This window comes from Ctenopharyngodon idella, chromosome 2 (assembly GCF_019924925.1).
Source record: "Ctenopharyngodon idella isolate HZGC_01 chromosome 2, HZGC01, whole genome shotgun sequence".
Lineage (NCBI taxonomy): Eukaryota > Metazoa > Chordata > Actinopteri > Cypriniformes > Xenocyprididae > Ctenopharyngodon > Ctenopharyngodon idella.
In genome coordinates this window covers 1,274,323-1,302,307 of record NC_067221.1, presented here as the reverse complement: position 1 = coordinate 1,302,307, position 27,985 = coordinate 1,274,323, and the positions used below count along the sequence as shown (strand labels likewise).

General features: G+C 36.6%; 2 protein-coding genes across 11 annotated transcripts in view; both read left to right on the top strand.

Moving 5' to 3' along the window:
• Nucleotides 1-902: 902 nt before the first annotated feature.
• LOC127498640 (mucolipin-3-like) lies at nucleotides 903-7,704 on the top strand. The gene is made up of 7 exons (XM_051868250.1): nucleotides 903-917; nucleotides 1,326-1,469; nucleotides 3,689-3,838; nucleotides 4,476-4,577; nucleotides 4,756-4,878; nucleotides 5,256-5,462; nucleotides 6,115-7,704. The coding sequence occupies exons 1-7, from the start codon at nucleotides 903-905 to the stop codon at nucleotides 6,253-6,255; spliced, it is 882 nt and encodes a 293-aa protein (XP_051724210.1). The 3' UTR covers nucleotides 6,256-7,704.
• Nucleotides 7,705-12,022: 4,318 nt separating this feature from the next.
• LOC127504736 (NACHT, LRR and PYD domains-containing protein 12-like) overlaps nucleotides 12,023-27,985 on the top strand; it is a 595,457-nt gene continuing 579,494 nt past the window's right edge. For all 10 annotated transcript variants that reach the window (XM_051879684.1, XM_051879764.1, XM_051879754.1 and 7 more), the window contains exons 1-7: nucleotides 12,023-12,146; nucleotides 12,669-12,773; nucleotides 13,130-13,234; nucleotides 13,410-13,494; nucleotides 16,042-16,237; nucleotides 16,332-18,162; nucleotides 25,451-25,621. In XM_051879684.1, the coding sequence (XP_051735644.1) occupies nucleotides 12,124-12,146; nucleotides 12,669-12,773; nucleotides 13,130-13,234; nucleotides 13,410-13,494; nucleotides 16,042-16,237; nucleotides 16,332-18,162; nucleotides 25,451-25,621 (2,516 nt within the window). In that variant the 5' untranslated portion in view covers nucleotides 12,023-12,123. The remainder of the gene's footprint in view (nucleotides 12,147-12,668; nucleotides 12,774-13,129; nucleotides 13,235-13,409; nucleotides 13,495-16,041; nucleotides 16,238-16,331; nucleotides 18,163-25,450; nucleotides 25,622-27,985) is intronic.

Sequence of the window (27,985 nt, the reverse complement as noted above, 5' to 3'; positions counted from 1 at the left end):
TCCACATGTAGAGACAGGTCTGTACCATACTTTATCAAAATTCTGTGGAAAAGATCAGATGAGTGATATAGATATTATGCACTATTTTCTAGATAGTAGATGCACACTGTTACATTATTAGATCTGGGGTTTCTGTTACATAATGTGTCGTAATGTTAATAGATTTTTCTTTGAAGGGTTTTGGTCTCTGGATTTATAGCTGATTGTTTTGTATTTATTTATCTTTTAAATATAATTTTCTTTATATTAATTTTGCAGAATGTATTTCTATTTATCCCATATCACCCTATAAGAATGATAGTTTGGAAAATGACATGAACCTCACTTTAGATTTTCAAAGGTGTGTACACTGCATTCTTCTTTAAAAACATTAATCAGTTTTATTGTATAGAGTTTGTTATTTACGAAATGATTCTGTGATCATTTCCCAGGTTGTTAGCAGTAAACATCCATTTTAAAGTAAAGGCTATCAACCTTCAAACAGTACGACATCAAGAGCTTCCTGACTGCTATGACTTCAACATTAATGTAAGTGTTAGTAAGTCTCTATTTCCTTAACATTCAGAGAAAGATGGTTTCTGATTTAGAATTCAAAAAGAACATTTTCAAAAGATTTTACTTGCCAGAATTTCCAGGATTGGCTAATAGAGGTTTGTCACATTTAGTCACATGAAAGCTATACATTTTCCTCTTCTACATCATTTTGGTTTTAATTTCTTTCATGTCAACTAATTTCTTCATGTCACAAGCTGAAAAGTTCTGTATTTCTCAATGTTAACTAGAGAATGACTGACTGATTCAGTGCTGTGTTTGATTACAGATCATGTTTGACAATGCACACAGTGGAAAAATCAAGATATCTTTAAGCAGTCATGTACAGATAAATGTTTGTAAGGACTGGAATGTTTCTGGCTCAAGTAAGTTGATTTGTGATACTGGACCATTTCCCACAAACACTTCCTCTCTAGAAAATCAGTGGTCATCACATACTACACTGTGGTCATCACAGTCATCAATAAACAGGACATTACATAAATATATAGTGGCTCCAAAGTATTTGGACACTTCAGACAGATTTCAAAAATGTATGAATGATTGGATACTAAATATGAAACCAAGTGACCAATCTGCAAATAATACCAGAAAGAAGTTTTCCTAAAGCTAACTTCACTTTTCTGTTCCTTTTTTTCAACACATTGATGTGATCAGTTATCCAATGGCTGAACAACTGAAAACGAGGACACTGAATACATTTCTAATCACCTATAATTATTCCTGCTGTCCATGTAGCAGCTAACTAGTATGTGCCATAATAAGATTAATGTCTAAAAGTCTCTTTTGCTGTATTTGTTCCAGCAGACAGTCACTTCCGGCTCATTGTTCTGTTTGACTGTGTGGTCATCTGCTCCTGTTTGCTCTCGCTCATCCTCTGCACACGCTCAGTCTACACAGGCGTTCTCTTGCAGTCAGTAAGTCTCCCGGTCTGTCCCATTAAGTGCAGATCTAGAGTTACTCAGCAAGTCCACTGAGCAAACCAAGAGCACAATTGATTAACTCACATTTTTTTGTGTTCTGCCAACTCTTCAGGGTGTACAGTAAGTTTGAACAAGACATTTACAAAGTGTAGGATCCATGAAACCAGAGAACTAAACTTTGAGCTATGGCTCATTTTGAAGGCTGCGCCCTCTGGTGGTCACATTTGTCTGCCACATATGTCATCAAGGATGTCTCCTTTCAGAAAAGTAACCTTATGTCCAGTTTGTTTGTGTTTTTGTTTTGGTTTTCCCTGTTTGCCTACCCATCTATATTTCCTTTTTAGTTCCTTTGGTTCCTGATTACTTTACACACCTGTTTCTGTTTCTGTTAATTAGGTTTCCATGTGTATTTAAGTGTATGTGTGCCCTTTGTTTCCTCTGTTCATTGTTCCGTGTTGTCTTAGTTTACTTGGTTGATGTATACTGTTTTATTCCAGTGATTCTCCTGAGTTCCCGGAGTATTGTTATTAAAGGATTAGTTCACTTTCAAATGAAAATTAGCCCAAGCTTTACTCACCTCCAAGCCATCCTAGGTGTATATGACTTTCTTCTTTCTGATGAACACAGTCGGAGAAATATTAATAAATATCCTGACACATTCGAGCTTTATAATGGCAGGGAACGGGATCAACGAGTATGAGATGAAGAAAGTGTCTCAGTCCACATCCATCCATCATAAACATACTCCACACGGCTCCAGGGGGTTAATAAAGGCCTTCTGAAGAGAGGCAATGTGTTTGTGTAAAAAAAAAAAAAAAAATCCATATTCAATTTAAGTTATGAAATAAAATATCTAGCTTCTGCCAGACCACCTTCCATATTCTGCTTATGAAGAAAATGTAAAACTTTCGCAGTTCAAAACGCTTACGCTACGTCCTTCACCTTCCCTATTCAACTTACGGAAAAAGCTTTATTGACGTGACGCCACTTCTGTTTTTTCGTAATTTAAATATGGAAGGTGATCTGGCGGAAGCTAGATATTTTACTTCATAACTTGTTAAATATGGATTTTTTTTTTTTTACACAAATGCATTGCTTCACTTCAGAAGGCCTTTATTAACACTCCAGAGCCGTGTGGAGTATGTTTATGATGGATGGATGTGGATGGAGGAACTTTCTTCAGCTCATACTTGTTGATCCTGTTCACTGCCATTATAAAGCTCGGATGCGTCAGGATATTTATTAATATTTCTGCGATTATGTTCAACAGAATAAAGACAGTCATACACCTAGGATGGCTTGAGGGTGAGTAAATCATGGGCTAATTTTCATTTGAAAGTGAACTAATCCTTTAAAGACTGACTTATTCTAGTAATTATCCTGTGTCGTGTGATTTGTGCAACCAAGCACAGCCTTTAAAATGAGACGCAGCTAACATGCATAACAAAAAAGTACTGGGACACACCTCCTAATTATTGAACTGAGGTGTTTCATTCAGACCCATTGCCACAGGTGTATAAAATCAGGCATCTGGTCATGCAGTCTGCATTTACAAACATTTCCAAGACATTTTGTACGATGCTATGCTTCCAAATTTGTGGGAACAGTTTGGGGAAGGCTGTTTTCTATCCCAGCATGACTGTGCCCCAGTGCACAAAGCAAGGTCCATAAAAACATGGTTGGATGAGTTTGGTGTGGAAGCACTTGACTGGCCCACACAGAGTCCTGACCTCAATCCATCAAACACCTTTGGGATGAACTGGAAGTGAGCCAGTGCTTCTCGTCCAACATCAGTGCCTGACCTCACAAATGCTCTACTGGATGAATGGGTAAAAATTCCCAAAGAAACACTCCAAAATCTTGATGGAAAGCCTTCCCAGAAGATTGGAAGCTGTTATAGCTGCAAATAAGGGACCAAATCCAGATTAATGTCTATATTTAGAATGCAATGCCATTACAGTCCCTGTTGGTGTAATGGTCAGTTGTCCCAATACTTTTTTCGTCCATATAGTGTATATAGATCAAAAAAGGAAATGGAATCTGCACTCCAAATCATATAGAATGAAAAAAAGCATTAAGCCTAAAATCCATGTAGTAAACAGAGACCAAATCACCATCCTAAACTAACGGAAAAAAAAAATCAGGAGCAGGGGCATGTAACAATATGTCGATAGGAACAGCTAACATGTCATATACATGTCTTTTCTCCTCAGGAGTACACCACGTTTGTGTCCACTCACCACCATAAAACAGTTTCCTGGTCTGAGAGAATGGAGTTTATCAATGGCTGGTACATTCTCATCATCATCAGTGATACGCTGAGTATTGCAGGTTCAGTTCTCAAAATCTGCATACAGAGCAAGGTGAGCAAGAGATGGACAACAGACCCAAGTGAAAAAAAGTACATTTCTATAATGTACTTAAAGTGCTCTATTTTCATGCACTAATTTTGTACTTAATATACTAAAAAATTTTCTTTAGTACTTATTAAGATAGTCTTCAGAACATCTAAGTGTACTCAACTGTGCTATTTTGAGACACCATGAAATATGAACTAAAATGTGCTTTTAATATACTACCTCTGTATTTAAAAATTGTATTTAGATCCTACTTATAGTACATTTGAACCCATAGTGCACTACAAGTGGTAACTAAATATATATATATATATATATATATATATATATATAGTTGAGTACACCAATCACAATAGACTGGGCCATCTGACCAATCAGAGCAGAGGCTCTCGGAAAGGAGGGGTATAGAGAGACTGAAGAGTTTCAGACACTGAGGGAAAAGAGGTGATGCTCAGTACAGTATATATTATAAGAAAATTGAAGCATGTAAACCTATTATAAGACAAAACAAAATTAGGGAGCTTTAAAATAGCATCATGGGGGACTTTAAACAGAAATAAGCCACAGTCTCCTCATCATATGAGCAGACAGGTACAGTTGTTCAGATCTATGCACTAATGTTCAGTAATTGTCTTGTTTTCAGGAGCTGACGAACTATGACGTGTGCAGTATTTTGCTGGGCACAGCTACAATGCTTGTGTGGATTGGAGTAATGCGTTATCTGAGTTTCTTTCAGAAATATTATGTAAGATACTCATTTATTGTCATTGTGTTAAGTTGATATAATACAAAAAGGTGTCATTGGCAAAGCAAATGATGTCTTTCCTCAGTTCATCTCATTAACTACGAACAAGTTCAGTCTGATTCGTAATTAATGTAAGACAATGATGAGTCTGCTTTTCTTGTCTCTTTTGTGGCTCCAGATCCTCATCCTCACCCTGCAGGCTGCCCTTCCTAATGCCATTCGATTCTCCTTCTGCGCTGTTATGATCTATCTCAGCTACTGCTTCTGCGGATGGATCGTTTTGGGGCCACATCATGAAAACGTGAGCAATATTAAAAAGTTCATTGTAGTTTTTCCCTGTCGATTTTCTCCCACAGGTCAGCCTCCTTATCTCATTAAGCTCGTTACCCCTTGTGTTTCCTTGGCTACTTTTTCAGTTGTTGATGTTTGTAGATGCTGTCGCTCATGTTCCTGTTCCCCGTCCTCTTTGTGTTCTTGGTTTTGCTTTGCTTTGTTTTCGTTCAATTAGTCCTTGCACTTAGATCTTTGTCTCTGCCTTCCTTCTCTCTCTCCCTGTGTAACAATAGTATATAAACAGCATGTAATGTCAGCTACCCATTTAAGCAGTTTTAAGCCTGATGAATTAAGCATTTAAATGAAATGATTAAGAAAAGGATAATAATGCTTATTTCTTCACAGTTTCGAACATTTAACATGGCAGCTTACTGCCTTTTTTCCCTGATTAATGGGGATGAAGTCTACTCTACCTTCAAAAAGCTCCGGGACAAGACCTATCTGGTGTGGTTGTTCAGCAGAATGTATATCTACAGCTTCATCGCACTCTTTACATACATGATTTTGAGCCTCTTCATTGCCATTATCACAGACACTTATGAAACCATCAAGGTGAGTTTATTAAAGCCTGCTACTCGGTTAGTGCTTTATACTAGTGTTGTCAAAAGTACAGACTTCGATACCAAGTCGATAATTTTAAAAATTCAGATTCATAAACACCTCTGATTTGCCATTGAGTTCACGCGCTCAACAGATATGTTTATGATTGGCTACAATGATCAACGCTTCAAAAACGTGTTGTAAATAGACATCAATGACGCTCTTCACTGAGCGTTTGAAAGCAGCCGTCTATCAGCGGGTATATTAGGGATATCAAACACTCCCTTGTGTATCTGTGTAAGCGCTCGGTAAAGAGCGCCAAAGATGTCTATTTACAGCAAGTTTTTGAAGTGTTGATCATTGTAGCCAATCAGTGACATATCTGTTGAGCGTGTGAACTCAATGGCCAATCAGAGGTGTTTATAAATCCCCTCAACAGTGCTCAAAGCATCACATTTTTAAAATTTCAGTACCGACTTGGTATTGAAGTCTGTACTTTTGACAACACTACTTTATACAACTCGCAACAACACTGCAGCTGTGGTGCAAGAGATTACAAGTGAAACTAGATGTTTACATCTTCAGGATATATTGTGTGGTGCTAATAGTCTCAGCAAGCAGCATGAATAATCACACTTCACCGCTGCTCTCTCTTTAACTGCAGCATTACCAGAAGCGTGGAGCTCCATTATCAGAGCTGCAGGCCTTCATAGCTGAATGCAGGGACCCACCCAACTCGGGGAAGTACATGATGGATGAAGAATCCTCCAGCTTTTGTTGCCTTTGTGCTCCTTGCGTGTATTGAACCTGAAACTAATGAGAAAACTCCTGCCACATGTTTGTTTTTTGACATGACATGACTATATACAAGACTGTAGGATTGAGAAATAGGTGCCAATAGATCAGACATATGTTACAATAAAATAATAAAAATAAATTAAAAAATAATTATAATAAATCAAATTAAAAATATATTTACATTTAACATATGCACTTATATATCACTTTTAACAAATTTAAAAATAAGGACAAGTGATTAATTTTATGCAAGCAATAGCAGAAGAAGTGAAACAATACAAAGTTTCAGACACTAATAGTACAAACTGGAACAAGAAAGATAATAAAAATATTGAAGGCATATATTAAGATTTTATTTTTATGTCAATAGGATGTACTGTATTGTGCCCATGTTATGCCCTTAATCAAGTTTACAAGAACAGGTTTTCCTGCTTGAATGTTGATTATTTTCCTCATATTCTCCATTGTTCAGCTCCTCTCTTCCCAGTCTGTCAGTAACGCTCTGTTTACTTCCTGTCTCTTTGAAGCCCCTGCTTCTGAAAAGCACAATGTGCTCTGATTGGTCGGTTGGAGCAGTGTACTGTGATTGGTCAAATGTTTCGAGCTTGTTTGTTAAATGTCTCGCCCCTTACCATGATCGCCAGTTTCAACACACTACTAACTAACTCAACCAGGCTGAATTGAATCAACACTGAACTGACTCAGTCAACAACACTATTGTCTTCTGTAAAGCTGCTTATAGCTGAATTGAACTCATTTCATAATTGATGAACTTTACACAGTTAATGAAATGAACTGAATCAACACTGAACAGACCTCAGCTGAATAATGACACTATTGTCCTCTGTATAGCTGCTTTACAGCAGAATGTGTCTTATTTTTGATGAAGTTTGCATCATTGAACATTATTTTACTGTTTATTGTTGAGAAGCTGATTTGAAACCATTTGTTTTGTAAAAAGAACTATGAAAAAACATGTGTGTCAGTTGTTTTTGAATGGATGCCAATGGAGAAGAGGATTCAGTACATTCAATAAACTACTTTTGTGATGAAACAAATCACTTAAAGGGAACCCCTGGTATTAAGACATGTATGGATTAATATAACATAAATGAGGTCTCTTACTGAAATATGTAGTAGAAAACCCATGAAAGATTTACGTTATTTAAAAAATCCATGACATATTTGGACAATGGGCGGCGCCATTTTGTTTGCGTTTTATGTCGATGACATTAAATGTTTGCACAATGTCAGCTTCTTACATTACTCTATTGCTATTTTTACCGCAACACAACTCGGAATATAATATACGATGCCACATTGTGCAGCTTTTGGTTGTAATTTTCAGTCGATGAGCCACAAGAGAATGTAAGTCTTTATTGCTTTACTAGCGATAAGAGGAGAAAAGAATGGGAAGTTGTGAAGAATGTGGACGAATAATAAAACTTCCTAAAGATCCGCTTCTTTGTTCTCTTCACTTTATCAAAATATGTCATGGGTTTTTTAAATAACATAAATCTTTCATGGGTTTTCTACTACATATTTCAGTAAGAGACATCATTTATGTGTCTGACACATACGTGTTGGGTGTCGACCAGCCCCCAGCTCTACAGATGTCTGTCAGCAAGGTGCCATGCGCCAGCACCCAGGAGAAAGCAACACTCCTAGTAGAGTGAGCCCTCACCCCCAGGGGGCACGGCTCTCTTTGGGACTGGTATGCCAAGACGATGGCATCCACTATCCAGTCGGCCAACCTCTGCTTAGAGACAGCCTTTCCCTTCTGCTGGCCTCCATAACAGACAAAGAGCTGGTCTGAGGTCCTGAAGCTCTGCATTCAGTCCACGTACAGGCACAATGCGCGGACTTTGTACTGGTATGCATGACCATTGAATGCAAAGCAAAGAATGGTCCGTGTCAAAGAAGAATCGAGACATGAAAGTACGCATCCTTCAGGTCAGTCGCTACAAACCAATCTCGGAGACGGATGCATTAGAAAATGTGTTTCTGCATGAGCTTCTTGAACGGGAGCCTGTGAAGGGCCCGGTTCAGAACTCGCAGATCCAAGATTGGCCATAACCCACCGCCTTTCTTGGTTACAATAAAGTAAAGGCCGTAGAACTCTGTCTTCATATCGGCTGGAGGGACCGGCTCTGTGATCTGCAATCTCCGCCCTCAAGATAGGAGCATCTTTGCCCAGCATGCGGTTGAACAGAATACCCTTGAGCTTCACTTGATATTCAACAATATTTTTAATCTGCCTGCATAGACTCCATTGTATGCAAATTGAACTGAGCTGGACAATGGCATCACTGTTTTCTTCAGAGCTGATGTATAGATAAATTAACTAAATTAATAACTATTGATTTTTTACAAAGGAATGATTCAATACTGAATTTACTTAAGCTGGACAATGACACCATTTTCTTGTAGAGCTTCTGTGCAGCCAAATTTATTCACCAGTTATCACTGTAAAGCTGCTTTGACACAATCTGCATTGTAAAAAGCGCTATATAAATAAAGGTGACTTGACTTGGGGGGAGGCCCGGCAAACTGAATCACATAGTCTGATGGTCCGAATGAGGCAGCGAGACACAGGACGGAGAGCACAGGGACCCGACCCAGAAGGCACAGTGTCCCAGAGAAGGGTCTGAGTGCGTGGTGCAACACTTACCTGGCTCCACGGTCGGCAGGAGGCTTGTGAGAAGACATAGCATCCTCAAACTGGGTCCTCCTCTGAGAGGAGTGGTGCAGTCACCATCTCTAGAAGAGCTGCTCTCTCCATCTCTGGGCCGCCCGTCTCAGGGTGCACTTGCTCTTGAACTTTATGGGTTTAGCAGGGTCTGAGACGGCCTGCTCCTCTTTCCTGCGGCTGCAAATCTGTGTTGCAGCTGCTGCTGATCTGAGAGCAGTTGTCATTATTTCAACCTCATATCATTATATCTACATATACAATAATTCAAATTATCATAGAAGTGCTGGGATAAAGGTTTATAGTTAAAATATAAACACTGATGTATATGGTAGCAATCAAAATAGTTATCACCTTTTGAAAACGGCGCTTCAAATAACGACTGTATCATTTACATGGACAATGACTGTTAAAAAAAATGTGTTTGTCATTGAATAATTTATTCAAGAGAATGTAGTACTGTAATGTATGATGCTTCTGAAATAAAACTATGTATAAGTGAAACTGTATAAGTGTATGATTCAACTTTTCCCTATGGTCTAAGAAAAATCGCAATACATATCGTATCGGCACCCAAGTATTGTGATAGTATTGAATCGGGAGACAGGTGAATCGTCTCAGCTCTAATATTCACATACTGACAGACTTCATCTGCAGCAGCACCAAAAACCTGCAGAAGAATTCAGTTCTGAACTAAATGTCTGAAAAAAAAAAAAAAAAAAAAAAAAAAAACTTAATTATTGGTCTAAAGACAAGTTAGTTATTTAGATGTAACACTTTTCTTTGAACATTTATATACAGAAATAAATGTGTTGACTTTGAAACAGAGTAGACTGTAAATTATATGCATCTATGGTGCAATTACTAGATTTTTGCATCAATACATATTTTAATGCCAACAATTTGCTTTAATTCAGCTCACTTCAGCACAGCAAAAACAGACTCTGTGCGGAAACTATCGCTGCACTTCTGTATACACACCGCTTCTGGCCACATCTGTGTGCAGTGTGAATGATATTTGTGCAACACTGAAGACAACAATCTGAGAGGGAAACATGCACATTAACACATAAGAAATCAAATCCGGTATAATCAGTTGTATTGATTCAGGATATAATGTAATGCAGTTGAGTTGATCATCATGTGAAGTGTGTTTATGACCATCAGCTGGAGAAAGTCACGGATCAAGAACCAGTTAGACAGGGAACTTTAGATGCTGCTTTTGGATTAAAAACTTAAAAGTGTATTAATGGACTTGAGACAGGAAAAGAAAAACCTGTTCTGTTTAAGATAGATGACATGATCCTGGATATATTTAATAAGTTATGGAGAGAGGACAGGCTGCCAACGGCATAGAGGCAATGCAATTATAATTCCTTCATAATACAGGTTTATGTGATGAGTGTCAGAGAGCAGAAACTAGAACATGTATTAATAGTGTCCTGATACAAAACAAAAGGATTGAATGTATAACAAATACAAACCTCAGGATCATTTACAATATCCAGCATCTTATAATAGTCCAGAAACAGGGACAATGCACTGTTGGAATGACAATTTCAGTGGTCTTAAACATAGGATTTTGATTAAAAAAAAAAAAAAAACATAAATATGGGTTTGTATACATCATAGTTTGAGATTATACACACAGACATAAAGCATGATGACGAGGTTAAATATTTTGAATACATCATAATGCATAAAAAGTATTTATTTTATTTTATTTATTTCTTTGTTTATTATTTATAAGCCTGAGGGATGAAACTAGAGCTAATTCAACAAGAAAAAGAGGAAAACATAAAGGAGATTGCCACTTTTGCTTGTGGATGAACATTTTTGCATATAAAATAAAGAAATTAACAACATATTCACGCGAATTTGGGTTTTCGCAACAAAAAATAAACTGTGGGTCACATTAGTAGTGAAAAATATAATAACTTTAAATTAACCCAAAATATATTATTATTATATTATTATATATTATGTCCGGATTGTATTCATACTTGGCTGTTAAGTACCTACTCTTTTAGCGCTCTTTAAGTACTTATTGAAATTAAGTACCTACTCAATGTAGGCGGTTTCGGACGCAGCCAGAGATACCAAGTAAGTAAACGTGTTGCGGACTGGATTTGATCCATGCGATTTTCCAGAAAGCATGTTTACAGATATCAATTTAGCACAATGCCTACAAAAATCTAACGTCAGTGGCTAGTGATGGAAAAATGAAGCCCGTTTTCCGGGGACAGTCCCGGTTTTTGGTGTTCTGTCCCCGACTGGAGCTGTCCCAGGAAATGTCCCCGTTTTATAGCTCGTTCAAAACAACCCGCATATAGGCTACACTGCAAAAAAGGCCGAGCAGCATACAGCAGCCTGCTGGAGGATTTGTGTAGTGATCATGTTCACCAACAGAGGGGGCTGTGCAGCTACGCTTGGTCGCGCGCGCACGCGCGAGGCTACTTCATGAAAAAAAATGAACGAGTAAGTTTCTGAAGGTTTTCTCTTATTTTGTCTTTCGCTTTGTTTTTGTGAAGTGAAAGCGAAAGTATTTTTGAACGAGACATTTATAGACATGTAGATGAAGACTAACGTGAATGTATCTTTTTTTTTTTTTTGTGAAAAAAACCAAACAAAAATCTGCTATTATTAAATTGAATATTTCAGTTCATATATATATCAATTATGATTAGTAGTTATACAGTATGACCATTATAATTCAGGTTACTTTTACTCAATCAGTTATTTTAGGATCATTTGAAAGTAATGATTGTGAACTTGAAGTAATGATTAAATGACAAACGATTCAACAATTAATAAAGATTGGGTAAATATGATTGTAAAATGATATTAAACTGCAATAGAGAATATAATAAATTGTGTTCAGTTTTCCAGCACAATGTAAATTTCTGTTCCCAAAAGTAATTCATATTTAATCCATGAATCAGTTAAACTCATTAATCTGAAATGATTAAGATCATTCAGTTATTTTACATGTCAATATATTTGTTTGTAACTCACTTTATTTTATTCATTGTTTTTGCTGTTGTTGGTCACTCAGTATTCTTCATTATGTTCTTCAATAATTCTTCGTCTCTGTGAAATGGTGTCATTTCCAGGTTGAGTGATTGATTGTGCTGATCTGTGTTCAGTGTCAGTTTATCTGAGCAAGGAAAGGACTCTCTCTCTAAGATGAGTCTCTCAGAGAAACACAGGTAACACTGCGTCTGTTTTCATTTTAAACTCTACTGGAGTTTGTGTTTTACTGTGAATAACAAAACTCTAGACATTGTTTTATATTTGTTTCAATTTTGAACTTCTTAAATTAACTCTGACATTGTCTATAAAGCCCCGTCTGCTCTATAGACAATATCATTAATAATTTGTTAATTATTACCAAATACATGACTTTGGTTTTTTGGTCACTTAATTTAATTGAAGTTTGCTAACAAAACTGTGTCACACAGACATTTCTGCTCCATTTCTGTCAATAAACAAAAACATGTTCTCTTAAATTAGAGTCAAGTATTTTTTAACATATTTAATCTCACTCATGTACATTAAATAAATCATTAATCCAGTGTGAGCCAGTAAAATACAATGATTGTTAACTATAAAACTGTAAATTGTGTGAGTGTGTGTATTTCTGTGGAGGATTAGATAAAGACACAGATGTGTTTCAGACACAGTTTATCCTCCTTTACTAAAGTGTTTCTCTCTGTTCTTTGTGTCATTAGTGTAAGATCAGACTCACATGTGTCCAGCTCTGTGTCTCTGAAGAGTGATCATTCAAAAGGAGGAGTACCAGACTTCAGTGGGGAAAAACCATCATCCGATAAAAGGTATTTTGTGTGTTTACATTATAGTGTTTCATTATTTGTCCTCAGTGGTGTATGTGATTGAACTTGACTGAATAAAACAATAATTTGCAATAAAACTCAATTCCTGGGAACCTTATGGAGCTCATTCCAGTAACACAATTACACAGACAGCCACAAGGAGGCGTAAATTCACTATGGAAAATAGATCATGCAACTAAACATGTATATATCCATCCATCCAACTGTAGTCATAAATGGACAAATGCACAGCTATACTGCATTTAATTACTATTTGCAACATTAAATCTTTTCAAATGAGACTAAAGTATCTCCTGTAGTAAAGTGTTTTTCTCTCTCTCTGTTCTTTGTGTCATTAGTGTGAGATCAGACTCACATGTGTCCAGCTCTGTGTCTCTGAAGAGTGACCAGTCAAAAGATGATCCACCAAACTTCAGTGGGGAAAAACCATCATCTAATAAAAGGTATTTCATGTTTCTAATTTTCACACTGAATGTGTTAAGAAGTTGTATCAGTGAATACCATCATGAAACATTTTAGATCAAGTATTTATCAGAGTATTCACAGGTAATGCTTTTTTCTCTTTCTGTAAAATTTTGCCTGGAAAATCAGTGTTTTATTTGATTTATTTGATTACAGGCTTCAATATGAGACATTAGACTCAGACGTTCAGACTCACAAGAAACACGAGAGTTTCACAGACAATCTCCAGTGGATCTTCCAGGTAGGAAAACACATTTTCATAAATGTTTAATATTTATAACAAACGAATATGTTATTAAACAAAGAAATTTAATTTAATTCCTCTTGATCACTTTTTTTTCCTTTTTAAGCACAATTTTTATTTTTCTATTTGTTAAAAATAACAGCTGGTTAGCATGTTAGTCTTTTAACTACAGGCATTATAATTATTGAATAAATAGTGTTAACCAAATGTAGATGTACAATTTGGTTTAAATCAAGGCTCTAAAACGGTTTAAGGAACAAAAACAATAAACGGAATCAAATGAAGTTTTAACAGAAACAAAAATGAAATCAAGTTTAAAAGCTTATTTGAAATTAGCATTAACTGGTTAATGATGTTACTCCATCATTCTGTTTAACATTTTAATTTGGTAGTCAACCAATCGTGAATTCAAATAGTACGGTCTCTGTAAAAGTGACGTTGACACATCAAGCGTGAGTGAAATGCCCACGCTCGGCTGTCAAGTCATCACAGTTAAGTTGCAAGACAATGTGCTGCATTAGCTGTTGGATCGCAGGAGTTTATTCCAGGATATGTCACCATGGTAGGTTATATCCAGCATGGTGTGTGTGTTTTGAAACCAGCGAAAATTGTAGGTTAGTGTAGAATTGATACTATTTAGGAAATTTAAAAAAATATGTTTTTTAAATGAATAACACCTTGTTGTCATTTATTATTGTGGCTTTATGTATGGTCAGACACTTCTGTGTTTCGTTATATTATATTTTCCAAAATGAAGGTCAAGTGGAGTTACAAGGTTTTTCATCAGAATGTTGGAGATTTGTGTTTTGTCCGTCATTAGAACGACTGCATCTCAAGCAGTAAGTGCATCGCATTAAGTTTATTTCAGCTTACAGGTTACAAAGGTTATTGCAGCTATGTGGGCGCTCGATTAATATATTTGGCAAAAAGCTTGTGTATAAAAGATGAAGTGTTATGTCATATTGGCTATGACTAATGGCAAATACTAGACTAAAGCTGGGTACACACTGTGCAATTTATAATAGTCCTTTATGATGGTTGCTTGTCAGACTGCACGTTCATGATCCTCATGTCACACGGTGGGATCTCAGCTGTCATTTATGTCAGACTGTACGACAGTCAAGACACGTTAAAAACAGACGCACGCATGAAAACTTGTCCGGAGTTTTACATCATCAACCCACACACGTTCGATGACTGTGAGCTGCATTACACACGGGACTGAAATGGTGGTTAACAAAGACATCTCTAGCGTCTAGTGATCATGGCTTGTCTTGAAAAACGAAGACAATTTGACATTCGTCGTAGTAGAAGTCACACTGCAGGATTGTGCGGCAAAACTTCTGACACTGCCAGAATTTCACGTGAGGTCAAATTTGATTGCAACAATCATTAATCGTCTGTCTGTGAACATGTCAAACTAGCAATCAAAGACTACAGATTTTTGCCTAGGATTATAGGAATCTTTTAGGATTTTCAAAATTTGTCTCAGATGACCAAATCATGGCCAAAATCGCACAGTGTGCACCCGCCTTAAGACACTCTTCTCCGCTCCTCAAATACATAAAACATTAGCCTTTGCACATCATGTTTTGAATAAAGAAAACGCTGTACTTATTCATAGAACCAGGGCCCGTATTCATAAAAAACCTTACTACAAAGAGTAGCTCCTAGTGACAAAATTCTAAGAAAATTCTTAGAAATGTTGGTGTTTCCTCTTAAATTTACCTAAAAATCATAGTAAAGAAAAAAGCAGTTCAGAAAGCACCTTAACCCTTAAAAGAGGTCTTAAGGTCCAAAATTGTTAGGAGTAAGGACAAGGACTTTTAAGATGCTTACGAGTTTCTTTAGCAGCAGAGAAAATGGACGAAACGTCAAGAGGGAGAAGAAATGTGTTGCACACAATGCATGACAGTGAGTTAATAACACGCTACACATTAGATCGTGCAGGGATCGTATTTGTGACCGATCTTATTAGAGACATCTAACATCTCCGATACAGTGCAGAAATGCCATAGCGCCAGAAATTTGGCAACTGGAAAAATGAAACCATGCAGCAGTGATGATTTGGGTCAGTTACAACCTTCTATAAGCAAAGTGATCACACAAACATTTACAGCACTTTCAGAACCTCTTACTGTGTCGCTGTTCATTTCCTATCAGATACGTTAAGTACCACATTAACAGCATGGTAATGAAGAAAAAAATAATAATATTTTTTTTATATAGATATAGATATAGATATATATATAGATATAATATATATGCCTGTAATTTCAAAGTGAAAGCTTATAATACACACTATACAAAAAGCTATCTTTTTTTTTCCTTCTTGGACAACAAACCAATCATACGTAGCAATGGGGTCAGCCCCGCCTCCTCAGTATGATACAAGTTTTTGTCTTTTCCTCGTTCAGAGTTGCTCTCAGATTGGTCCCTAATCGCTCTTAAGCTAAGACTCCTACGTAGAAATTTTTAAGCTAATTTAGGAATTTTCTGAGAGGATTCTTAAAAGAATTAAATTTTTCTTACTTTTGTTTGCAGGATCTTGAGAGCAAAATAATCACATTTCTGAAGAAAGAGCTGGAAAAGTTTAAGAAAATATTGCAAAATGAGAACACAGAATACTTTGTGAAGGACTTTAATGAGAATAGATGCAGTATCAAAGCAGCAGCTCTTGATCTCACACTACATTACCTGAGAGAGATGAAGCAAGATGAAGCTGCTGATGCTCTAGAAGGTCAGAGACTCATGATCATCTGTCTGATTGACACTTATAAATGTAGGAGAGAAAATTCAGACTAAAACTATCTATTTTCTGTTCCTGTGTTTAGATGAGCTGCTCGTCATTCATCAGCTCAAATGTGGCCTAAAGAAGAAGTATCAATGTGTGTTTGAAGGAATTGCGAAGCAAGGTGACTCCACACTTCTGAATAACATCTACACAGATCTCTATATCACTCAGAGTGGCAGTGAACAGGTCAATACTGAACATGAGGTCAGACAGATTGAAGTTGCTTCCAGGCGTCATGAATCTCAAGAGATACAGGTTGAATGCAGAAATGTGTTTGAAGCTCCTGAACAAGATGAGGAGATCCGAACTGTACTGACAAAAGGAGTCGCTGGCATCGGAAAATCAGTCTCTGTGCAAAAGTTTGTTCTGGACTGGGCTGAAGGAAAAGAAAATCAAGATATCAGCTTCATATTTCCTCTTCCATTCAGAGAGATGAACTTAATGAAGAAAGAAAAACTAAGTTTGATGGACCTTATAACTCAATTTTTCCCAGAGACAAAAGGACTGAACCTTACAAGAAGGAATAATTTCAAAGTCCTGTTCATCCTTGATGGATTGGACGAATGTCGCCTTCCTCTGAAGTTTGATTGTAATGAGACGTGGTGTGATGTATCGTCACCAGCCTCTCTGGATGTTCTCCTAACAAACCTCATGAAGGGAAATCTGCTTCCTTCTGCTCTCATCTGGATCACCACCAGACCAGCAGCTGCCAGTAAGATTCCTCCTGACTGTATCGACCGGCTGACAGAGATACGAGGATTCAGTGACGCTCAAAAGGAAGAGTACTTCAAAAAAAGATTCACGGATCAGAATCAGGCCAACACAATCATTGATCATGTTAAAAAATCAAAGAGTCTCTTTATCATGTGCCACATCCCAGTCTTCTGCTGGATTTCAGCCACTGTTCTCCAGAACATTCTGGAGGAGAAAAGAAATAATGATGTGAAAAACAATCAGGCTGATGAGATCTCTAAAACACCACAGGATTCAAATACTGAAGACACTCCCAAGACTCTGACACAAATGTACACACACTTTCTCCGCTTTCAGATCCAGCAGAGCCGCAGAAAGTATGATGGGGAATACGCAGCTGATGTTTCCTGGGATAAAGACGCCATCCTTTCACTGGGGAAACTGGCATTTCATCAGCTGGAAATAAACAACGTGATCTTCTATGACACAGACCTGGAAGCCTGTGGTATTGACGTCTATAAGGCATCAGTGTACTCAGGCATGTGTACCCAGATCTTTAAGGAGGAAACAGGGATCATTCTTGGTACCATGTACTGCTTTGTTCACTTGAGCATTCAAGAGTTTATTGCAGCTCTTTATGCACATCTGTTTCTAGACATCAACAAGAAAAGTGTGTTTGATCACGAGTCTACAGGACAGGAGAACAAAAATGAAACTATGATTGATTTTCTGAAGACTGCAGTGGACAAGGCACTCGAGAGTGATAATGGACACCTGGACCTTTTCCTTCGCTTCCTCCTCGGTCTGTCACTCCAGTCCAATCGACGACTCTTACGGGGTCTGTTGACACAGCAAGACGACAATGACCAGAGCAACAAGGAAATAGTTCAGTACATCAAGCAGAAATTAGAAGATAATCTGCCTGCAGAGAGATCCATCAATCTGTTCTACTGTCTGAACGAACTGAACGACCAAACTCTGGTGAAGGAGATCCAGACCCACCTTAGCAAAGGAAGTCTCTCATCTGGTGACCTTTCACCTGCCCAGTGGTCTGCTTTGGTCTTTGTGTTGTTGACATCAGAGGAAGAGCTGGAGGAGTTTGAGCTTCAGAAATTCAAGGAATTAGACGAGTGTCTTATTAGATTATTGGCAGTCATCAAAACCTCCAAAAGAGCTCTGTAAGTCAATGAATACATTTCTAAAAAATATGGAATAATATAATAGCATACTTTTGGGGGAACATATGTTTTATTCAGATGTTTAAACTGTGAGAAATTGTAAATTTAGTACGGATGTTATTTATTTATATTGCCAAAAAGTAAGATGAAATTCTGAAAGGTTATAATATAAAACAATGAGATTTTTATTATTTTATTTATGATTCGATATTTTAAATGCTTAGTTTTATGAGTAGTTATTTAATTGTGGGGAGGCGAAACATAACGTAATGCAATACGTAGATGATTGAGAGTCTTACAAATAAACATTTATCAAAAGCCTGTTGTATCATATTCGATGTACACATTTTACAGGGTATCCGCGGGGCATTAAAAAGCATTAAAAGTCATTAAATGGATTTTGCGAAAATTAAGGCCTTAAATGGCATTAAAAAGCATTCAATTTTATTTCTACAGGCGTTAAATTTTTTAGATAGTTTTGAAGAAAAATAATAATACCAGTTTATTTTGAATAAAGCCTAAATAATTAATAACTTTGATTTGCTGTCGCAAAATATGTACATTGGTGAGCGTGTTGTGACGAATATAGCGACTTGTTAACCTCATCTAGCTTCCGAGACCCCCTGGTACTATTGCACGAGCGCGAGATCTTGCTTTCCTGCCGCACCTCTCTGGTTCAGCAGTGCATTCAGTTGAGGATGTGCGCTTTGTCAGAGAACAAATAAAATAGATACTATTGCTTCTAACCTGAGTGATCATTTTACGTGTACATATAGCCAAAATCACAGCAAATGTCTTTATCTAATGTGTATGGTGATTTTGTCAGACAACGTCTCGATTATAAATCAGGATTTTAGTGCTGGTTTAACATGTCAGGGCTCGAACTTTACTTTCTCGACCGGACAAGGACCTGATTAAAATGTCAATACCAAAAAAAAAAAAAAAAAAAACCTGCAACTTGGGAATCACCAAAACGCGATTATGACTGATTTTATTACATTTAGTGTTAGTGGCGATCGATAGTGGATAATAATAGGCTGTATAATGTACTGATGATAACAAGGTTGCGCTGAGGCTCGCGCACCATCTGGAGGAGAAATGGAAACATGAGCGAAGCACACACAACCAAAAACTCAGTTAAACATACTGCGGTAAAAATTCAAAATGTGGAGTTTTTATAACTTGATACTGGTAAGCAAAACCACACAACCAAGAATGCTGTTTTCCTAAATCGGCTACCATCACGATTAAAAACGTGACACTGATTTCATACAACAGTTCAATTAACAAGGAGTTAATATTAAACCACTTACATTTTAGAAGGAACATTGACTGTTTTTGTTCTATTTTATCAGCGAAAATAGTTTCAAACAAAGATCACGAATCAAAAACAAAAGATCACAAATGAATCGCTTGAATGAATGAATCAATTACTCACTCAATAAGACGGTTACTTGCCGCCACCTACTGGTGGTTTAGTTTAATTTTTAAAAGTATAATTTCCCCCCCAACATTTCATATTTGTATTTTCAAGAAATATTTAAAACAATCCCATAACATTATTTAATGCAGTTGTAATCAATCAAAAATATTCACAGATTCACATATCTCAAAGCTACAATATTCTGAAAGGATATTGCTTCAGAACAAATTTATATTTCCACCACAAAAAAAATACAATTTTTTTTTTTTCTGAACAAGCAACTGTTTTACCCGTACAAGTGAATGACCGATTTACGCGTGTCCACATGACAAGGCTTAATGTCGAGCCCTGTATGTAATCTTAATGGGCCGCGTTTCATTCACCATTTCATATTGAATGACAACAAAAACAGAAAAAATATATATAGATGAAACAATTTTATTGGGAATTTGGCTGTATTAAAATATATAATGTGAGCAAAAGGGTAGCAGCAGAGAAGCAAACAAATGTTGGGCTGACACTTGACAGAATATGAATACAACAATAACATGAAGAATTTTCTAATTGCCGTATGTCGTCATCTATCGACATTTAGCGGCATGTATATATGGCATTAAAAATTTTAAAAATTGGCATTAAAAAGCATTAAATTAGATTTGATGAAACCTGTAGAAACCCTGTTTTAAGATCTTTCAACAAATTATTTTTTTATCAAGTTCAAATTCTTCTTCATATAATTTTTATATTATTTCAAATTTAGTAAATACTAAATTTAAATTTAATTTCAGCAATTGTTATGGATGTGTTTTTGCTATCTTTAAATAAATGATAGATCACCCATTGGCCACCCTGCTCTCTAAGATATTGGCATCGGCCATCGGTTGACCACTATGAATAATCAAGGAAACCTAAATTGCTTTAATCCAGTAAATGTTAATCAGTCCCTCCAGGATTTTGCGGGACTTTTTTCTGATTTCTGCGGCCTAAAATGACTGATTTTGCGGCGGCTTTTCTCAAAATTTGTGGCAATATTTGCGGCATTTCTTGTGTAGTTTTTCAGTAAAAATACACCAGAGTCAATATTCTTCTAACATTTTTATTACTGTTCTGAGTTCAAGAACCACTTGGCTCTGTAATTTTTAAAAGGAGAACACTGATAATAACTTAAAATATAATTTCAACATTTTATTTCATATGTAACACCAAATAAAACAAACAAATTTTTTTTTATAAAATGTTATATTGCAGTGTTTCCCACATGATTTTGTGAAAGGGGGCATGGTTGTCAGGTACTCTAGGGGGGTCTGGGGGTATATGCTCCCCCTTTAGAAAGGTTTGTATATTTTATGTATCAAATATGATACAGCAGGCTTTCAGGAACATTTATTTGTTCATCTCTCAATCATCATTGTATGCCTATTGCATTGCATTGTGTTTTGCCCCCCACAATAAAAATTATAGAGCTTTTATCATAAAACTAAGCATATCTTCCTACCAAGACATGTTATTAGGAGATATAGAGTGACAAATTATATTTATATGCATTTTATGTAAGTAGTCTGCTGTACTGTTATAAAGATCTCATTGATTTACATTTTTGGTCATATAAATAACAACTGAAGCAAAATGCAATTTTTGATCAGTTTTGGCCTCTGAATAAAATTAAGCTGTTTTTCCCCTCCATACTCACCGTTTCATATTGTAAATCCTGGTGTATCAAATATATGACAAAACATAAAATATGTGCAAACTTTTTCTTTTATATTTTGTCTAAAGGTAAAAAAAAAAAAAAAAAAAACTTCTGTTTAAAAAATAAATTATTTTCTGACTATTATTTAATTATTTCAGGCTTTACATTGTTGATTAGTATTTTTATAATACAACACAAAGAACCTTAAATATAACAGTGGCCTACTTTTGAAGAATACACAAAATGTATAAAGTAAACAAATGTTTCAAACAGATTAAAGTGCAAAAGAACATAACTATAAAGTTCGAAAGTAAACAATCAGTACACAAGTAGTGTCAGAAAGGTAAAGTAGTTGCCTGCTGTTTTTACAGGGGTAACCCTGGAAACCGCTATATTACCGAATACATTTTCATTGAGTGTCTACTTCAATTGTTCCATCTTGCTCCTCGTCCATTTTGGGGTTGTTTACAGAGTGTGCAAGCCTCTTTTATGCAACATACAGACACTGTTGATAAACTGAACCGATTGATGGAAATTATGTCACTCAGAGCGTGCACGCTCGTGTGTGTCTGTGTGTGAGAGAGAGTTGCGCACTTACAGCGGGAGCGGGGTTGTTGCAGTGGTTGACTGACTGACAGATGCATTGCCGAAGCAACGGCGCAAACAGTTGTTTATCGATAGATTCAAGTTCAGTGCACATAGCCTACTTCGAAGTGGGCTTTCCTTTGGCTGAATGTGCGTTGTGATGACGTCACACAACGTGTTCAGGCCCAAAATCTGCGGAAAAAATTAGAAAAATGGCAAGCCCCTCCGAATTTTGCGGCGTTTGCTTGATTTGTGAGGTAAATTCTGCAATCGCAGAACCTCTGAATCCTGGAGGGACTGGTTTCTCAGCTTTACTTAAATCATTAAGGTTTACATAGCAAAAAGATGTGTATGTGTGAATGGAGCATAGGCGGAGCATGTGTAAGGCTGGGGAAGGCCATGGTTCAAAAATTAACAGGGGTTCGGCCAAAAGTGCACCTGCACATTTAAACTAAATCTACTAATAAAGTGAAAATGAAAATTAAATGAAAAGTGTGGATTGCGCCATTAAATATAGCTCTGCTCGTGTTGCGTTATATTTTTTTACACGTTTTCAGCATTGCACACTATAACCAATCACAGGGCTCTACACTGTGCCTATTTCACTCGTATTTGCTCCTGAAAATAACTGCGTGCGACTGTGAAAAAATATTTAGGCACACTGGTGCGAGTGACCCGATCGATTCTCGTGAATAGATCTACAATCGGAATAAAAAGTACAACTCCCAAAATGCATCTAAACTTAACATGTTATGTTTCATACTGCAGTCGGCTGCTTTTCATGCCTTAATTCAAAGACTTTGCTTCAGTCATCAGAGGAAGTGCAAAAAACATGCGCTCGGACTACACTTCAAAGATTATTTACAAGGTGCAACCGGTGTGATGCAGCCACGTGCACTTACCAGACCATCTCATGCTGCTGTTTCTTTGCAGCCAAATTAATTGTAAATACTACATTTGGATTATCATAATCAATGTCAGAAATTAATGGCGGCTTGGGGCAAAAATGCCTCCAAAAATTGATTAAAGGGGGGGTATCACACACAGTTTCTGCCAATCTCATGTTAAACTTAAGTACCTATAGAGTAGTACAGCATCCTTCATATCACCGAAAAGTCTTTAGTTTTATCATATTTATAAAAGATACATACGCTGTACCGAGTATTTCTGAGAACAGCCGAGTGCCTGGAGGCGTGCCGTGTGAGTGGAGCTAGAGTGACGAGCATGCGCAGCTTTTGTGTAGAGATCGTCTGCAAGCTATCAATGGTCAACTAAACAAATATATTTAAACACGCAATACACCATTGTGTTATCCATGGATACCTTTTGAATCACTATAATGAATATAGCATATAGTGAATGATGTATTGTTTGTATTGTTTACATTATATGCACTTAGGCGCCTATTGCCAACAAAACAGACATTTGATGCAGTTTTACTCACCACTTGCGGTTCCGACTCATGACCGGGATCATTACCGCTGTGACCGCTCCATCTTTCAGTTTCAAACGATTGTAAATCCAGAGTGGAACTGAGCCTTGTTTATGAAACCATAAGCGCCGATCCTGAGAGCTCAAACAGCCACGGAAAAACACAAGATATTCTCCATTCATTTTAACCAATAAAAACGTGATTGCAACTATCAGTTTCTATGGTTATTTTAATGAAAAATATCGAGACTATATGTAATACATGAGCACAAATCTCTCAGCTCTACTTAACGCTGGGTTCTTTGGGAAGCAAGGTTATCTTTCCCTCACAACCAAAAACAGACTTGGTGACATTGTTGATTTTGTGAAGTCCTGTGACCTGTGCAGCGCTGCCGACGACTTCCGAACGCGCGTTGATGGGCGTGCTCTTGCTCTCTCTAGTCGACGTGTGCATCCGCGCCCTTTTGAATGCCCGTGCGAATATTACTTTCACTTTTGAAGAAGAGGCAATTCGGAGGCGGCAGTTGCTTAAATGGTGGTTGGGTTCATTATTATTCTTAATGAAAAGCAACAACAAAACAGTACAATGACAAAAGTGAGGCGAAATGGTTGAAGTGAGGTGAAATCTGACTCCTGCTGCTGATCTGGGCTGCAACTCTCATTCAGCTCACTGAATTGAGCAGACGCGTTCAGTTTTTAACTGTAGTGTCCATTTTCAAACTAAACTAATTGATTATTAATACTATTAAAAAAACAAAACGACAGTGAGGGCGGTGCCGCGGTCATGGTGGGCAAGTGATATAACCGGTGTTGCTGCTGAACACCAGTAACACAGTCGATCTCAGCAAGCCTAATATGTGTAAGTTAAGTACTATCACACGAGTACACTCCTGTTTTTCAGAGTGTTGGCATGATTGCAAATGTGGTACTTACTGATCTGATTGAAGTCAAATAAACAAGCTGATATTAAGTGACAAAATTTTAGCCACAGTACTGCCTGTTTTTGCTCAATTTCGTGAAAACAGTTTCAAACAAAGCCACGCCAGAGCTGTTGCGCATCTCCAAGCAACGTATTTACATTTATTTTCATATTTACACATTACATAGACTGTTTTTACTTAAAATATTAAACTTTTAAAGATTATTTATTTATTTATTTATATTTAAAAATTATATTTAAAAACATTTGTACAACATTATTTACCAGTGAGCTGCATAAAGCAGTCTATGTAAATGTCTTAATAATACCACTTCAGATGGAGCTTCTGTGCCACGTCTGCAGTGCAAAGATGGATTTTTTTGATGATTTCTTTTGATTAGTAACAGTCTGATTGGGTCTTATTGTTGTAATTGGATTTATTGTTTAACATTTAAAAACAAATTTTCTATTTTAATTTAAGAAATTGATTAAATATGATGCATGCATTTAATAAGATAAAATTGCTCTTATAATGGTACAAATGCCCCAGGAAATTAATTTAAAGAGGCAAATATCACCCTGAAATAATACCTGTTATTTATCAGAAAGTGCTCCTAAATTTTTGACTGTGCTCTTAAATTTATTTTATTAGAAAAATGTTACCGTAGAGCTCGGAATTCTGACTGAATTCCTAGCACTCTGGCTAATGCTCTGCAGCTAATGCTGTTTTTATGGAGGAATCGCATCTAGCCTTACCCTAGAGTTGGTTCACCCTCCACCTATGGAATGTAGGCATTTTTAGAATTATAGTGAAAGGCCTTTAATGTGCTATAAAAGTGTGAACCGTCTCATCTAATAGTGTCAGTCCCATCAAGTCAATAATATTGCTTAATATTAAGTGTCCCCAACTAAGCAAGCCAAAGGCACCAGTTGCAAGAACCCAGACTTCATCAGGTGACAGAAATAGAGAAAAAAATCCTTCAGAGAATCCAGACTCAGCTATAAAGATATAAATCTTAACACAATATTTTTTTTTAAATGCTTCATTTGTCACTGCATAAAAAACACTAATGTACAGGAAATACTAGTTTTTGAAGAGTAATGTTAGTTTAGCTCAGCCTTTTTACCCTATATATGTTTTTTATGTTTAAAAAAAAAGGGAAGACATTTTTAATATTTGTGTATAGAAAAATTGTATGTGTTCCATCTAATTCTGTAATGTGATTTATTTCCCTTGTAGGTTAAATGATTGTAACTTAACAGACAAAAGCTGTTCAGCTCTGGCTGCAGTCCTTGGATCAGATAGCAATCTGAAAGAGCTGAACATGAACAATAATAATCTGCAGGATTCAGGAGTGAAGCTGCTCTGCACTGGACTGATGAATATAAAGTGTAAATTGGAGATACTGAGGTAAGTGCAAGAGAACTTTTGATAATAACAGTACATTTCTTTGTTTAATATAAATGCGTTTGTCTTTGTTTTATTGTTGTGTTTTTCATTAAAAAATAATAATGAACCACAAACTAAGCATTTGTTTTAAATTAAGGAGAAAATCCAAGTATCTTTCATTTATTTGTGTTACGCAGGTATATCAAGTCATCAGTCCTATTTGTTTTGTTTAATATTAGCGAGTTTATCATTGTGCTATTTTATTGTTGTTGTATTTTTCCATTAAGAGTAATATTGAAATGACATTAAGCATTAGTTTTCTTCGAAGAAAAAGAAAGATCTAACGGTAAAGATCCATTTTAAAAAAAACAAAAAAAAACAGCGTAAAATACAGGCCTGGTCTTCTCTCGTCCTTGTCTGTCGTCGCTCCTCCTTTAATGCTTCCAAAGCTCCTCCATGAGAACTCGAAAGCCAGTGCGGCGCGCAGGTGACACTCATTAACACTCGTGCCACTGGCCTCGTCCTGCTTGCCAAAAAGAGCTACAGATCCTGAGCCTCATTGACGAATATCTTTTCTTTTAAAATATGTGGTGTGATTGGTAACGCCGGTGTTGACACAAGTTTATTAATCTTAAAATTTTCTCACTGTCACATCACTTGTGTATAGCCTAGACGCTTAAGTAAAATGTTGACAAATAAACTCTCTCTCTCTCTCTCTGTCTTTGTAATGACTGTAGAAATGGTTGGTAATTCTTAATGTTGGCTACAGACATGTTACAGGTTTTCTGCTGAGCACATAGTAATGTTAAAGGCTTCTTAGAGCACCTTACACTCGGTTGGAGAATTAAGAAAGATGTGTTAATTTACTATAGACTGTGCTTAGTTGGAGACCCAATGTAATTATACAATACAGCACTTTTTTTTTTCTTGGGCAGTACCCTCAGCACCCCTACTTCCCACAGTACTGAATGTAATGCAAATAATTGCAGGGGGTTATCATATTTTTAGGATAAAGTATTTTCTATATATGTATTTTAGTTCTTATGTTAACATTTAAATTGTGCTGTTTTTGAAATTTCTATGAAATCATAGAAATTAATAATTTAGTGACGTAATCATTATTTCCATACCTAGTGTTGAGTCAGAATTCAGATGATTCTGTTAGAGCTGGTAAATCTGCCACAGAAAGGAGGGCGAGATCTGGTAGGTATCTTAAAGCAGGGATGGGGAACGTTGATCCTGGAGGGCCATTGTCCTGCAGAGTTCCAACCCTGAAAAAAAACACTCACCTGTAACTTTAGTAATCCTGAAGACCTGGATTATCTTTAGGTGTGTTTAATTAGGGTTGGAGTTAAACTCTGCAGGACAATGGCCCTCCAGGATCAACGTTCCCCACCCGTCTTAAAGGGTTAGTTCACCCAAAAATGAAATTTCTGTCATTAATTACTCACCCTCATGTCGTTCCACACCTGTAAGACCTTCGTTCATCTTCAGAACACAAATGAAGATATTTTTGATAAAATCCGATGGCTCAGTGAGGCCTGCATTGCCAGCAAGATAATTTCCTTTTTCAATGCCCAGAAAGGAACTAAAAACATACTTAAACAGTTCGTGTGAGTACAGTGGTTCAAGCTTAATATTATAAAGCAACAAGAATAATTTTTGTACGCCAAAAAAAATCCAAAATAATGACTTTTCCACAATATCTAGTGATGGGCGATTTCAAAACAATGCTTCATTAAGCTTCAAAGCTTTTCAAATCTTTTGTTTCGGATCAGTGGTTCAGAGCACCAAAATCACGTGATTTCAGTAAACGAGGCTTCGTTACGTCATAAGTATTTTGAAACTTCAATAGTTCACGTGACTTTGGCAATTTGATGCGCGCTCCGAACCTTTGATTCTAAATAAAAGATTTCGTAAAGCTTCGAAGCCTAATGAAGCAGTGTTTTGAAATCGGCCATCACTAGATATTGTTGAATAAAGTCATTATTTTGTTTTTTTTTTGGCGCACAAAAATTATTCTTGTCGCTTTATAATATTAAGGTTGAACCACTGTAGTAAAGAGCGACCGATATGGGTTTTTCTATTGCCGATGCCGATGTTTAGAGGTCAGGGTCAGCCGATGGCCGATATGTGCTGCCGATTTTTAGTGCCGATATCTTGAAGTTTTCCCCTTCTTTTGCATGCTAAAATGTCACACTAATAAGTGGATGCACAACATTTCTAAACTTAACATCATTTATTGAACACTGACTTGATTTACATAAAAGTTTTAGAGCATTTATCAAGCTGAATTTTTCAAGTTTGTTGGAACATAAATGTAAACTTAAATATACATTTAAATAAAATAAATACAACTTTATAAATAAAAATCAATTAAAAACT

Excerpts from the sequence above, each read along its gene's own strand:
- LOC127498640 (XM_051868250.1), top strand. Across the intron at positions 3,839-4,475 it reads AAATCTGCATACAGAGCAAG|GAGCTGACGAACTATGACGT; the intron begins GTGAGCAAGAGA and ends TCTTGTTTTCAG. Across the intron at positions 4,578-4,755 it reads GTTTCTTTCAGAAATATTAT|ATCCTCATCCTCACCCTGCA; the intron begins GTAAGATACTCA and ends TTGTGGCTCCAG.